At 39.2% G+C, this 15,932-nt stretch overlaps 1 protein-coding gene across 1 annotated transcript in view; it reads right to left on the minus strand.

Annotated features, from left to right (window-relative positions):
* ddx54 (DEAD (Asp-Glu-Ala-Asp) box polypeptide 54) overlaps positions 1–15,932 on the minus strand; it is a 39,464-nt gene that overhangs the window by 21,789 nt on the left and 1,743 nt on the right. Inside the window, exons 2-10 of the mRNA XM_085961739.1 lie at positions 13,977–14,103; positions 12,221–12,291; positions 11,180–11,368; positions 9,709–9,758; positions 9,569–9,610; positions 8,231–8,326; positions 4,286–4,407; positions 1,725–1,786; positions 960–1,091 (exon numbers count right to left, since the gene is read on the minus strand). Of these exons, the coding sequence (XP_085817865.1) occupies positions 960–1,091; positions 1,725–1,786; positions 4,286–4,407; positions 8,231–8,326; positions 9,569–9,610; positions 9,709–9,758; positions 11,180–11,368; positions 12,221–12,291; positions 13,977–14,103 (891 nt within the window). The remainder of the gene's footprint in view (positions 1–959; positions 1,092–1,724; positions 1,787–4,285; positions 4,408–8,230; positions 8,327–9,568; positions 9,611–9,708; positions 9,759–11,179; positions 11,369–12,220; positions 12,292–13,976; positions 14,104–15,932) is intronic.

Here is a 15,932-nt window from a genome sequence, read left to right on the forward strand (position 1 = left end):
TATAATTTAGGTGCAAGGTCCCAATCAGACACCCAAACACACTAAACCCAATTGATGAGAGTAACATCCAGTGGGCCACCTCACAGCACTTGGGCATTGCACTAAGAGGAGTAAAACCCCAATCCAATGTGAAGATAGTTTTAAAAAAATGCTTGTAATCCAGCGAATGCCTGGACAATTTCTATACTTAGTATGGAGTCTTTTTAATGTAATGAGAAGGGGGCATAGTGTGTATTGCAGCCAGGGACAAGCCCCGATATAATCCATATCTTGTCAGCTACACTTCACACACTGTGGCTATCAGCCTCAGACCTGTTGTATAGTACAACTGTAGCCTAAAACTCAGATCAGTGGATCACTGATCAAATGCAATGCAGGCTTCTCAATGGCGAGTCAACTACAACCACAAAATAACACCAAATACTACAATCAGAATGGCATTTCCCAGCTTATTTACCCTCTGCTGCTGAGTTCAATTTTGTACACTACTATGGGTGTAGCCTTAATAAGACAACAGATTTTGTTCTGGGAACACACAAATTTATAAAAATATATTGATAACTGGCGCCAATGAATCGGAGACAAAGCAACTGTACCAGGTAAAAAGCCTTTAATTATGAGGTGTTTTAGGTCACAGGGTAGTGTCAGACATTAATTACATCCTTTGCATAATCAACATCACAACTTCCCAGCTGTTAACTCGGAACTATTCTAGTGGTGCACAGAGGAAAGGGATTATTTTTTACTCTCCCAGAGTTTACTTGGAAGAACAATTGTCCATTTTGAAATTTAACATGGTTTTAGTACTCAAAGGGTCTGTTTTAAAAAAAAAATCTGAAGTACTGTCAAGTTAAGCTGAATAGAGTTCCTTCAGAAAAGAAAAGATGGCTTTTGTTGTCTTGGCTAAGGCTGACATTTAGTTTGAACAGTCTTTGCCCATCTTCACATTCAACACAAACCTCTTTTAAGTATTCCACGTGATGTTTGGTAGCAGCAAAAATGAGAGTCTGTTCTTGAGGTTTTATGATATTTCTCAACAAGTGAAGCAGAACAGCTGCCTTGTCATCAGACCGTACGTGGAAAAATGCCAACTGTAAAATACCAGATATAATGTTTAATGCAGATGTTAGTGTGCGATTTTAAAAAAAGTAAAAAAAGTTCTAGTCCTTAAAACAACATACTACGCTAGAAAGTCAAATTTGCTAATTCTTAATCATGTAAAACAGTATTTTCAGACTGCTTCAAACTATGTTGAACAGTTAACAATTTATACCATTTACCATTACTTTTTAATCTTCTATCATCTCTCATAGCTGCTGATCAAACCTTCACCAGTACAAATTCCATTTAGATCTGAACAAACTGTCTCTATGATAGCATAAATCTACATGTAACAATCCTTCAATTCTAAACATTTCCTATTTACAAGACATTTAATTCATTTGAAATGGTTACAAATCAGTAAGAATTATTATTTTACTATTAGTGCTGTAATAAACTGAAGTCAAAATGGAAGCAGGTAGTTATAACAGATGTAGCTTTTGCACATAGGTGTAATATAGATGTATTTAATCCAACTGTCCACAAAATAAAGATATAGCACCATGCAAGTTTAAACGTAAAAATGCAATATTCTCTGTACTGTTATTACTTTGAAAGATTAAGTGCACATTCTTCATAATTTCATATTTATACATGGCATGCCACTATAAAAAGATTCTTACCTGTAACTGATCATTCAGTTTAGTGTCTACATCCAGCCGGATTAGAACTGGCTCTGTCAAACCTGGAACATGCATTTTTTTTTAATTATCAATTTTATTAAATAGCTTTTTAAAACATTAAAGACAAAAAGCAGATCATCACTGCCAAATTTGGTTTTAAGCTATAAAAATATTATAGTTCACATTAACAAGAAAATGCCAGATGAGGGCTGTACATTTTTGAGCAGACTGCTTAAAAAAAGTACAGAAATATATTTAAGGTTCCACATGCATAATCTATAATAATTAATGCTTTATATAAAACAGGAATGCAGCGAATTAAAATTTACAACATTTAGGGCTTTTAATGGGAGGCACAACTGTAAAGTTTAGAAATTAATTTCCCCCCAATTTCAGGTACAAAATTTTACATCATACAGAACTCAAACGATAAGCAAAACTATTATCAAACCCAACTTTTTCCACATGTACAAAACCCAAAATTCATTGAAATGTAATGCAAAACATCACATTTATTCCACACTGTAAATATATAGCCTCAGGCAGCTCTTGAGTGAGCAAAAGTTTAAATACATAAACACTCTTACCACCAGTATGCCACCTTACAATTGAATTGTTTGGGCATTTTCTGGGAAACACCGGGGACAATCAATCTATTTTGGCAGACATAATGATTAACAACAGAGACGCAAATAAAAACTCTCCAGGACAGCATAATTTCAGTTGAGCATTTCAGTGCTTGCCTGCTCAACAACAATTTTACAGTGCATCTGTCCCATTGAGCAGACAAAAATATGGTCAAACATTTCAGTTTTTAACTAGTCTGTGACTACAGCTGTATTTTGAAAATGGGATTTCCCTGTGGAAAACATGTTTTTTTTTTTTTAATTAAAATATTTGCAGATAACAGTAGTCTGAAAATAGAAATTTAAGGATTTATTATTTTGCAGTGATAGGTAAAGCACTTTGTAGGTACCATTAAATTAGCTTTCAAATAGATGCTAGTGTGGTACCAAATATAACCAATTAAAATCTGGAAGAGTCCACGCCCTACAACGTTGGACCGTATATTCCAAACCCTACAGGTGTGTATGAGCTGTGTACACACCCGTAGGGACATCGGAAATGTCAGTTTCAGGCATGCCAAGCGCATGCGCTGTAAACCGGCATTTCCGATCCGTCAAGAATGCTCTTGACAGATCGGACACCTGCCCTGGAGAAGGGCCTCTGCGGGGGGGGGGAGTCCGGCTTTCTGGAGAACCTCCACCCGCAGAAAACCCTTAGAAATCTTACGCCCGGTAAAAGCAGGCGTAAGGCCTGCTTTTACCAGCATAAAAGAGTTGAAAAAAACAAATTTTTTCATCCATTTATCATTTAAAAATACTTTTTAAAAAATGTAAGTTTATTTTTAGCCCCATAAAAAACTTTAATTATTTTTTCAAAAAATTAAATTTTTGTTTAAAATATTTAATTTATTGTAATTTCAACTCATTTTAAAAATGTAATGTTTTAAAAAAAAATTATTTAATGTTTTAAAGTGTTTTTGGGGTGATCTCCATTCATATATTTGTCAGGTCTATCTGTCAAGTGTATGAAGGGAGATTCCCTTCTTTGATTAGCTCCCCATGGCCCAAAGTGATCCCAGGGACGCTTGCGAACCGCATGCGCCTCTGGGATACGTGGGCCCTGCACATTTCAAGTTGGAGAGGTCCAGGAGCGGAAGTGTCCAGACCTCTGGAGCCCTCGGGTAAGTCCGTAGATTTTTTCCAGATCGGAGGCCTCCGCACGCATGAAGCCTCCAATCAAAAAATACGGCCCGTTGTGTGTAAAGCTTAACCTAAACATTCCCTTCAGGCAAGGTCTGCATTTCAGTTCATAAGCTCGCTACTGAGGTGGAACAAAACGAACATTTTAAACCGAAAATTTATAGCTTAATTTAGATTTTAACTAACACTTTTGATTTCGATGGTGTTCTTTATCACAAAGCTGAAAAAAAACCTGTGATTAATTTTTTCCTCTTCTATCTCTTTCATGCTAATTTTCTCTCTTCCTTTAGTGAGGGCTCTTTGCTGAGATACAGTTATGTAGGCACCAGCCACACTATTACCTCACTAAGTGCCCATTATTCATGCATCAATCTAGGTATTGTCAACAAAGGGCATTGTCTCTGAACTTGACTTACTCTCATCGGACAGCCACACATTTCTAGCAGGGAGCGCTGCATAGTATTCAGAAAAGTACCCCTGGTTGATTCTCCACTCCCTAACCAAGGGGTACAAAAAACAAATGTAGCACCATCTACCACCTGAAGTCAGCCAACAGCATAGATTGGGGATTAAACCTGGAACCTTCCTGTTCTGTATAGCTCAGTTACTCACTGCCTTATCGACCTGAGCCAGAGGTTAATTTGCAATCAACAAGTTGTGCTTTTGCTTAAAATAAAGCCCTATTTTATCAGTAAACTATTATATAAAACAACACGAAGAATATTAACAGGTAGTTCTTACTAAAATCTAAAGTAAATTACTGCAGTTTTAAAGCAAGGCTATTAAAGTCTTTACCAGCACGTGCAAACTCCACCAGTTGCTTGGGCAGTGTGGCCGAGAAGAGCAAGGTCTGTCTGGAGTCTGGTAACCTTTGGATAATCTCTTGCAAGTGCTCTGCAAATCCCATCTCAAACAATCTGGCACAAAATAAATATTTACAGCAGATTTCAGTCGTGTATCATCAGCAAACATTTCCAGTCTCTACATTCCCTCTACTGTCACAGAATCACAGAAACCCCACAGTGCAGATAGAGGCCATTTCGGCCCATCGAGCCTGCACCGACACATATCCCACCCGATCCCCGTAACCCCTACACCAACACATATCCCACCCTATCCCCGTAACCCCACGTATTTAATCCCCCTAACACTAAGGGTCAATTTATCATAGCCAATCAACCTAACCCGCACATCTTTGGACTGTGGGAGGAAAAAATAGAATATTTTACAAAAAAAGCAAGCTAACTATTGGCACATTTACAAATAGGATCATTCACCAATGTTTTCACGTTAAACATAGAAACATAGAAGATAGGAGCAGGAGTAGGCCATTCGGCCCCTCGTGCCTGTTCCACCATTTAATGAGATCATGGCTGATCATCCAAATTCAGTACCCGGTCCCTGCTTTCTCCCCATATTCCTTGATCCCTTTAGCCTTAAGAAATATATCTAACTCCTTCCTGAATATATTTAACGAATGAATTGGCCTCAACTGCCTTCTGTGGTAGAGAATTCCACAGGTTCACCACTCTCTGGGTGAAGAAATTCCTCCTCAACTCAGTCCTAAATGGCTTACCCCTTATCCTTAGACTGTGACCCCTGGTTCTGGACTCCCCCCGTTAAGCAGAACAAGAGGACAGTCACCTAATTCAAATTAATCTTGGGGGGTGATTTTGCAAATGGGGGCGTGTTGGAGGCGGGACTGCTGACGTTTCATCTGTGAATTGTCATTGTTTGACAGCTTTGAGAAACATAGAAACATAGAAGATAGGAGCAGGAGTAGGCCATTCGGCCCTTCGAGCCTGCTCCGCCATTCAACGAGATCATGGCTGATCATCCAAACCCTAGCACCCGGTCCCTACACCGACAGCCATCCCACCCAAGCCCTATCCCCGTAACCCCACGTGTTTAATCCCCCCTAACACTAAGGGCCAATTTTTATCATGGCCAATCAACCTAACCCGCACATCTTTGGACTGTGGGAGGAAACCGGAGCACCCGGAGGAAACCCACGCAAACACGGGGAGAATGTGCAAACTCCACACAGTTACCCGAGGCCGGATTTGAACCCGGGTCCCTGGCGCTGTGAGGCAACAGTGCTAACCACTATGCCACCGTGCTGCTGTCAAACACTGACATTCTCTGTTGTTTGGTGAGTTCTTGTACTCAAGGCTCACCAAACCTATTTTGTGAGCAGAAAGCAGATGGCTGTTGCACCGGAGAGTGCAGCAGCCATTCTGTCATCTCTGTCATTGAGATGCCGGAGCCTCCGCATCCTCAACGATTGAAGTCTGCAGGAAGAAACAAAGGTAAGGAAAATATTTCTATCACTTTTCACTCACCTCACATACTTACCTCTCCACACTTGCACCCATCACTTACCACCACAGCGCACTTTTGGACCCCGCAGACCCACTGCTCGGCTCGCTGACCCTGGTGGGGTTCCCCGATGTCGGGAAGCCCGCACCTCTAATGGAAAAATGGGGATAATCCTCTTAACTGCCTGTTAATTACATGTTAACAGGCAGTTAAGTGGCTGTAATTCCATTCCTGCCTCCAGGAGACGGGACCCGGCACGGGTCGGGTACCCGCCTCCTGGGAAGATGGCACAGAGGCGGGTTGGGGCGGGGTGGGTACCCACCCCCAGTTTCTGCCATTTTCCCCACCCCCAGTTTCTGCCATTTTCCCGGCAGACCCGCCTCCCCAGGGCTGGCAGAATCGCCCCCTTAGTGTGGCAGTACTTCTATACAAAAATCAGTTCCCACTTTCTCAATTCACGATTATGCTTCAGTGAACAGTACAATCTATAATTAATCATAATGTAGGTTAATAATTTTCTCCAATGTGCCACTAAGACAGGATTGGAGTTCTTTGTATGCTCTTCTTTTTGCTGTTTGAGAAGTTGCGCTAGTTTAGTACTAATGAGTCATTCCCACCAAAGTTAAAGATGCTCAACACCATCCAGGACAAAGCAGTCCACTTGATGGGCACTCCATCCACTAATTTAAACAACCACTTCCTCCACCACCGGCGACCATGGCTGCAGTGTTTATTATCTGCAGGAGGCACTGTAACAAGTAGTCAAGGATGCTTCGGAAGCACCTCCCAAACCTGCAACCTCCTCCACCTAGAAGGACATGGGCAGCAGGTGCATGGGAACACAATTACCTCCAAGACACACACCATCCTGCCATTCCATCATTGTCACTGGTCAAAAATCCTTGAACTCCCTAACTACAGTAATAGCACTGTGGGAGCACCTTCACCACATGGACTGTAATGGTTCAAGGCCCACCACCAGCTTCTCATGGGAAACTAGGGATGGGCAAAAAATGCTGGCCTTTCCAGCTCGCCCACATCCTGAAGAATGATTAAAAAATTCACCAAATGTGATCATAGCAATTTTAAAATGCACATTTTTCTACACAATGCGTTGGCTAATTATAAGCAAGATACAGGTACTAACACTCTGCCTCAAAAATCAAAAATAGGTTATAATGTGTGGGCAATGTGAAAATTGTACAGAATGCCATAGTATCTCCTTGAAATAAACTCCATTACAGCAAGTATCAGACAAAAGCCCATTCATTTGTCTTCTCTTACCACACAAATGAATGCAATTAAGCTTACTAAAAACAGTTTAAAACACTATCAGTAAGAGTTAAAAGGCATTAAACAGGAGGGTAAAGAAGGAGACATTCCATTTTTAACTTTCACAGAACATTTCAGAAAAGTGTCATGTCTCAGGAAAGGAATACTAACTTAAAACCAAAGCAGGAGGGAGACTGTGCGTTTGGAGAAAGTAACCTAAACTGGCAGGATGTGTTATATGGCTTTTTAATCACCCTTGTAATACATTACTGACAATCCAAGTGCAATCTGTTGTGTTTATGTTTTCAGTTTGGGGAGAATTGATTGCTGCCGAGGAAGTGTGGGCTAGCTAATCTGGACTGCCATGGCAGCAATCAATTTTCTTTTTTTTTCACTTCTCATACACAAGCCAAATGTACATAATCATTGAGCTTTCTTGTATGGAAATTTATTTCTAAAAATATACTAAAATAAACCACAAAAAATAAAGCCAGTAATAATAGACTAAAATGTTATCAACCTTCTGTCCTTTGGGTTGTGGTTAGTAAAGTAGCCAAATTATCCAATTTAAAAATGTTATCATACACCCTTGTCTTAACACTATACCTCTGTACCAAGTTCAGATGATCTGCACCACAAAAAAACACTTTCGATCAGCCTTGGCCCAGTGTACGCTTACCTCTAGGTTCAGAGCCCCACTTGAGCCTATAATCTAGACCGACTTCAGTGCAGTACTGAGGGAGTGCTGCACTGTTGGATGTGCTGCCTTTCAGATGAGATGTTAAACCAAGGCCAAGTCTGCCCTCTCAGGTGGGCGCAAAAGATCTTACGGCACCATTTGAAGAAAAGTAAGAGAGTGCTCTCGGTGTCCTTGCCAACATTTATCCCTCAACCAACACTTATAAATGATCTGGTCATTTAGCTCATTGCTGTTTGTGGGACCTTGCAGTGCTTCCTACATTACAACAGTGACTACACTTCAAAAGTACTTCATTGATTGTGCTGTGCTTTGGGATGTCCTGAAAAGCACTGTATAAATGCAAGTTTTTTCTTTAAAACACAGAAATATACATTGTGTCGTCAAAAATCAGCAATATAATTCAGCAATAACAATGGGAAGAGGTACTGGTTCGATTTGATCAATTTTACCTGTCTGCTTCATCAAAGACCACATATTCAACGTTATATAGCTTGAGGTTCATTTCCACAACTACATGCATTAAACGACCTGGTGTGCCAATTATTCTGTAAAGAGAACAAATAGAACATAAGCTGTGCAGGTTATAAATCTACATAAAAGCAGTACTGATGTGTGTAAACATTTCTGGTACTCATTAATTCAATTGTTGCATATGATGCATTTACTGGTAATTGCTGGAATACTTAATGCTCAGCCAACAGAGTTCTACAGGCAATTAGTCTACCATATGTACTTTTGCGCTTCAGGATTATATGCTATGCGGTAAAATAAAGGTTTCACTGTCCCATCCCTGCATTCAAGTACAAGTGATATGCATTGAGTACATCAAAACATAAAGCAGTTATCTTCTAAACAGCACTACATTTAAGAGATTTGCATGCTACTTCAGCAAGTGACCTGACTTTTGAAGTAGTCTATATTTGCCAGCCACAAGGTTAGAAATCCTAAAGCAAAGACTAGAAAGAAATCACTTGAACTATCCAATTTTTAAGATTTATCTTTCTGTAATTTTCTTTATTTGTAAATTATCCCTAATTTTCAGCCTGTCCTGACCAATTACTTTTTGTTGCTAAAAGAGCAGGTAGTTGACCTGCCCCAATACCCTCTACAGCCACCCATCGGGAGGTGCTAGAGACCACTTGTACATTCCCCAAAGATTTTCCTCTATCTCTCTGTACAGAAAAATCACAGTCTCTGCTCAGCATAGCTAAAAATCAGGAACTGAGCAGAAGAATTCGAACTATGAGCATCCTTTAGTGCATAGCACTGAGCACTCAGGCTCCAACATTCAGCACCACCATGCTGTCCCTGAAATACCCATCTTAAATATCACTGAAAGGAGTCAACCACACAAAGACCAATTTCATAGTGGGCCCATGGTTTTCGTCCCAAGGTACAATGGGGGACAATATTACTAATTCAATATTTCTATTGTGGTATTCTCTTACATCAACAAATGTAAAACTGAAATTCTTAGAAGTAACAATACATTTCTATAAATAACATTATACAATTTAACTGAGCCCAATTGTTTGTCCAATTCTTTATGGGAGGTAATTCTAAAAACAATAACATTCAGTAATTTTATTTTACAAAAGGAATTTCAGGTAGCTGAAGACCTTTCCACCTTAATAATACACAAAATAAAGCAATGTTACAAAGGCCTTTTGGGAGATACATTTGACACAAAGTTTTGAACAATGAAAAAAAATAAACTACTTCAAGAAATTATCCTCAAGGGGTTAGTCGTCATCATCAAACAACATTTAAGAAAAATGTCAACTTACATATCAGGGTTTTCATGAAGTGCTGCAAACTGATCCTCCATTCTAAAAAGTAAGTACCACACATCTCATTAAATTGTTGGTTTTGCTTGGGTCAATTAAATTACACCATCAAAATTACAGATTACCACCAAAAAACTCACTTGTCTCCGCCCAAGATTAAAGCTGTTTTGAAGCCAGCAAACTTTCCAAGCTGCAAATTCAAGTAATAGAGACAGTTATAGGCAGAACAGGTTTTTGTTTAATTTTATTTTGAAAATGTATGGTATATTTATTCAACTTGGACATAAAGCATAATCTAACAGGAAGCTCTATAACAAAAATAGCATTATATAAACAGTCCAAAATAAGAGAATCTGAAATATGTAATACACAAATCTGGACCACAATTCTTACTCTTGACAACATTTGTTTTATTTGTACAAAGAATGCAATATTTTCTTAAATATTATCAGATTAAGAGATATGTCATACTAATTAGAATAAATGTGCATACACATGCAGCAGATGAAGAAAATACTCTTATTCCTTGGGTTTATTAGTTACAATTAGCATTAAAAAAGTAATTGTACATACTATGTATCAAGGTAATAGCAAGGTAAACTGTAATGAAGTAAGGAAGGACCAAATAGTACCGTTCTCCTGTAGCAGTAAAGTAAATCTAGTTATTTCTTGTCCAGTTACATGGTATAATATACAGTAGTGATTGCAATGCAAAGTAATTAATTGTCTGTGAAGCTGTTTGGAATGTTTGAGAGTTGTGATAAGATGCTATATAAATACTAGTAGCTTTTTCTTTCCTTGACGAATTATGTGATACACAAGTTTGAGAAGCTTGTAGTTTGATTTTGTAAAAATGGATATTACCATCTTAGGTATGCTTCTCCTGACGTTTACTTCTTGCTGACTTGCCTGACATGAAGGAGCTAGGCAGAGGACAATCATGTCCACACAAAAAGACACACTGCAGCCGCCCCTAATGTGCTCTATTTCACCCATCACTCATGTAAGTTTGAATGTTTGGTAATGCACGAATGATGCAGTTCATTTTTAATAGTTTAAGTTCTGCTGGAACTGTAAGAATTTCAAAATGGTTTAGAAAAAACACTTTAAAAAAAAAGCAATAAAGACACCTGCTGTCTTCTGTTGTACAGGAAACTTTGTGATATCCGGCACCGACAGGACCGAGCTGTTGCCGTCCCATCAAAACTGCCGGACAAACCAGCGCTAATGTTGAAACACACGGAGATTTTCAGCTCCGTGTGAATCAACAAACCCTGTTGCTTAGCAACAGCTTCAAAACAGTCGGCTGCAGCTTAAAAACGTCTCTAGCTGAAGCTGTTGCTTAGCTACAGACCCTGCAGAGCCTGACTGGGGAAAAAAAAAAGCAACGAGAAGTTAAAAAAAACTTATAGGAAACGGCTCCTGAATTTTGCCGGTAGATAGAGCTTTACGGACTTTTAACCTCCGGATAAACCAAAGTTTCCTGTAGCAATATGAATGCAACAAAATATTTGGGAACCGAATAAGTGATAGATTCCGTGCTTGCTATATTTTAGTGTTAATCTAAATCTATATATCCTGATATACATAAATTGAAAGGAAGCATTTTACCTCTTTTGTGAACTTCATGGTTTGTAATGCCAATTCTCTAGTTGGCGTCAGGATTAAAGCTCTTGCGCCTGTCTGGGCACTATGTACCTTCAGCCGCTCAAACAGTGGAATAAGAAACGCTGCAGTCTTACCACTACCTGTCCTGGCCATAGCGACGACATCCCTGCCATCTAGTATCACTGGGATGGTCTAAAACAGAGAACAGATTTTTACCTCAAAAGAAGTTTGTGAAATGATTCCTCAAGCTAACACTTGCAAATTGTGACAATTAATAGATCCCTTTATAAAACATAACCAAGTTTATCTACCCCTTAAAATTGTCTGGTCAGAATTAGTTGCTTCTCTTTCTCAAATTTGACATTTCTTTTCCCCACCAGCTGAGCTGCCAATCACAGCTGGGCTGTCAGTGAAGATGCTGTTTGGAGAGGTACTGCCCTACAAGAATTATTTCAAAAGTACTGAAATTATCAGGAGAGTTGACCAAGACTGCTCTAGCACACCTATTTGTGGCTAGCTCAAAATCAGCATTAGCAGAGGTCTGAGAGCAGACTGGTTGCCTGCCATCTCTGCTGAGGGGGATGAAGCGTGAAAGGAAAGAACAATTTACAATTGTTAATCTGATTGCCAGCTAAGATTTGAATGTGAGACTGAGGTCACAGTAACAAATATAAACCTGACAAGTGTTAAAACTGATTACATAGATTTAAGTTTCAAAAAATGTTAATAGACCTTGTTAAAAATATTAATTTCACATATTTCCAGTTATGAGAATACCTCTCAATACAGTATATATCATACACTGTATCTGTAATGTACAAACATTAAATGTACACTTCCTATCTAGTAACTATTTAACGACAACCAGATTTATGTTTATAGCTAATAATGAATAATTATCATATTTTGGTGTCATTTGGTGCAGTATAAATAAACAAAGTTTTTCTTTCATTAATGGTAATGTTTCTTCTACACATGCTAACTTATGACAAAATCAATCAGCGTAGCAATGAATTTTTCAACATTAGCACTACTGTAAGTTACCTTTCTCTGAATTGGTGTTGGTACTTTGTATCCTTTCTTCATTATGCCTTTAAAAACAGGAAAGCTTAAACCTGTGGAAAAACAAAAATAAAAAGATCAATTTTGTGATAACCATTTTGCACAAATATTAAAAACCAACATATAATTTCTGCATAACAGAGAGCTCTGTTCAGTACTGGTAGCTGCAGTTGTGGTGTGTGGGCCGCACATTCTACTAGAATGTCTCTGCAATGACACTATCACCACGATAGCATGAGACTAACCAGAAAACCTGATGAGAATTTCGAAAGCACCTATAAAAAAGGTAAATAGTTTAACATGGTGCATTTAAAAAAATACAAAACCAAGCCCCTTACCCTAAAAAGCAATGGGGAGGATATGAAAAGAAGAAATCAGATTATGAAAATTAAGCCCATCTTCCTGCCATGTCTATATATTCAAATTCTTAGATCTGTATGCTTGTCTACAAGACATTACTTCTTGTTGGCACATCTTTGCATCAATAAATTCCTATGTCTGCATTCATAATGTAAAATTGTCATGCTGTAGTTACACCCTTCTGTCAGTGGTGGCTCTGTAGCACCTCAACTGTACATTTCCATGCTCCTCAGTTTATACTGCACAGAAACTCTTGTTTTTCTACCTACTCTATTTCTCCACTTTCCAAATTGCCACAAGTTTTGCTATTAATATAAAATCAAAGTATTACATAAAATTAAGGACAGAATGTATGACTTTGAAATAGGGGTTGAATTACGTTTGCACACCTTCGTCTAATTATTCTCCACCCTCTCTGACCCTGTTTCATCTAAAGACTGCACTTGCTCTTGACTCATGGTTTGCAACAGCACAACTAGTAACAGTTTTGTATTTTTTTTAAAAATCCAAACACTGTTCCTTATGTTGTATGTAGTTTTAAACTAGATGAACATACACTTGTCCTCGACTTGAAGCCAAGGAGATAGAACACACAATAAAATTCAGGATAAATCAGACAAAGCAGCACCTTGCAATAAAGAAGTCTCATATTGCTTTTGTTAGGAGAAATACTATTTTGTGCTCTTTCTAATGGTCAATTTAAGTTGATGGAGAAGACCTCATATGTTGATGAGATGAAGCCCGTATATGAAAAATCAGCATTATTTTTAACAAATGTTGTAGAGCACAGCTCTACATAAACAGAGTACAACATACTCCCAAAACAAGCGCTCTACTCGGAGCTCCGGCACAGCAAAAGAGCCCCAGGTGGGCAGAGGAAATGCTTCAAGGACACCCTCAAAGCCTCCTTGAAAAAGTGCAACAACCCCACCGACACCTGGGAATCCCTGGCCCAAGACCGCACAAAGTGGAGGAGAAGCATCCGGGAAGGCGCCGAACACCCCGAGTCTCTTCGCCGGGAACAAGCGGAAGCCAAGCACAGGCAGCGCACGTCAACCCAAGCACCCCACCCACCGTCTGCCCCACCTGTGACAGAGACTGTAGGTCCCGCATTGGGCTCAGTCACCCGAGAACTCATTTTTAATGTGGAAACAAGTCATCCTCAGTTCCGAGGGACTGCCTAAGAAGAACATACTATCTAGAATATACTTCATGGGAAACACCAGTGTTTTTGTATGCAATATGCAGAAACAGCTTGAAATAAGTTGCACTCAGCTTGTAACTGGGCTATCAAGGACTGCATGAATTAATTTGTTACAGCTGTAGTGCCTCAAATAATCAAAAAAGTAACTTAAGTATCAGAAGTTGTTGGGTGTACCCATGGACTGAAAGCCTCCCGACTTCTTCTTCTTTCTATTCTGTTGCCGGACCATCTCTCTGGTGTCTGGTTCCACGTCAGATGGGTAATCAGCTGAAGGAAAGCTTGGTAAACATCTGGTGCTGTGCTGAGAAAGTAAATAAAACCAGATTAATTTACGAACAACTTTTGAATATAAACAACAAATATCTTTGCCTTTTATGCCAATAAGCTACAGAGAATTTTATTTTGGGACAGGGAGCAGAATCTTTCTGAAATAACTTCATTTGCAATTAGTTAAATCCTGGCAAAATGCATTTCTGGTATACATTCAAACTCTTTAGTGCAAATCCTCACAAGTGATAAAATGCTGGCCCGGACATTGCTTTCTTTACCTGACAACAAGTCCCTGTAGGATACTGAGACAATGAAAAATATCTAATGGTCCCGAGTGACACCAGCATTGACCTACAGGTAACAAATGACTTTATGATCGAATTATGTTACCACAATGTAATCTGTTCCAAGAGTCGATCTGCAAGGCTATATTCCAAGGAGTAAGTTCTGCAGTAAGTGTAAATCTACAGTAATTCATATCAAGAATCAGTTCATTAACAAAGATAAACAGTCACTGGCTCAGTAGAATCATGAAACCAGCTACGCTTAAGCCTTTGGTTCACAGGTTTTAAAAGACGAGAAAGCCATTACAGTATATAGGATTGACCAAAAAAGAGGGACAAACAGAGGTTAAAAGTCATTTATCAAAAATGCTAAATGCTAGTGCAAAGTAGCTTAGTTTTAAAAAAGTTAAAAATCTCATTTTTGCCACATATCCAAGCTTAGTCCTGGATTTCATGCATGGGCTGAAAAAACTCTTCAAAAGATTGAACAGTCTGGGGTTCTTTTTTCTAGAAAAAAGGAGGCTGGAGGGTGAACTGATATAAGTCTTTAAGGCTATGAAAGGGTTTGATAGGGTGACGTAGAGAAGATGTTTTCACTTGTGGGGGAGACCAAAACTAGTGGCCATAAATACAAGATACAGGAAACTTTCTTTTATCCGGCATGGACGGGACCGACATGGTGCCGGTTCGTCAAAAATTCCGGATAACCGAACACTATAGTAAAAGATACGGAGCTGAGAGCTCCGTATAAAGCAACAAACCCTGTTGCTTAGCAACAGCTTCAGAACAATGGGCACAAGTTGCAAGCGTCTCTGTAGCTTAGCAACAGCTGCAGCCACACCCTTGCACAGCAACAAATGGAGTAAAAAAAGTAATAAAAGTTACCTGAACCTACTCCTGAATTTTGCCGGTTAACCGAGATTTCCGGTTATTTAGGTGCCGGTAAATCGAAAGTTTCCTGTATTGTATTTGCCTTCCTCCGTCTGTTGCTGTGCAAGGGTGTGGCTGCAGCTGTTGCTAAGCTACAGAGATGCTTGGAACTTGTGGCCATTGGTCTACACTTGTTGCTAAGCAACAGGGTTTGTTGCTTTATACGGAGCTGTCAGCTCTCCCTATCTTTTACTATAGCGTTTGGTTATCCAGAATTTTTGATGAACCGGCACCACGTCGGTCCCGTCCGTGCCGGATAAAAAAAAGTTTCCTGTAGTCATTAATAAATACAATAGGGAATTCAGGAGAAACTTTTTTTTACCCAGAGGGTGCTGAGAATGTAGAGTAGTTAAGGCAAGTATATGATAAATACATTTAAGGGGAAGCTAGGTAAGCACATGAAGTAGAAAGGAATAGACGGATATATTGATAGGGTTAGATAAAGTATGGCAAGAGGAGGCTCATGTGAAGCATGAACACCTGCGTAGATTGGTTCAGCCAAATGGCCTGTTTCTGTGCAGTACATTCTATGTCATTATTTCCACTATATTCCAAAAAGCTCTTAAGGGAGGCTTTTCGAATACACATCTTATAGGTCACAAATTTAATTGGCATTTTGCAGTCATTGAAAAGAGATGAGAAAGAT

Source organism: Somniosus microcephalus, chromosome 19 (assembly GCF_052327205.1).
Source record: "Somniosus microcephalus isolate GS21.2 chromosome 19, FLI_Smic_1.0, whole genome shotgun sequence".
In the NCBI taxonomy this organism is placed as follows: domain Eukaryota; kingdom Metazoa; phylum Chordata; class Chondrichthyes; order Squaliformes; family Somniosidae; genus Somniosus; species Somniosus microcephalus.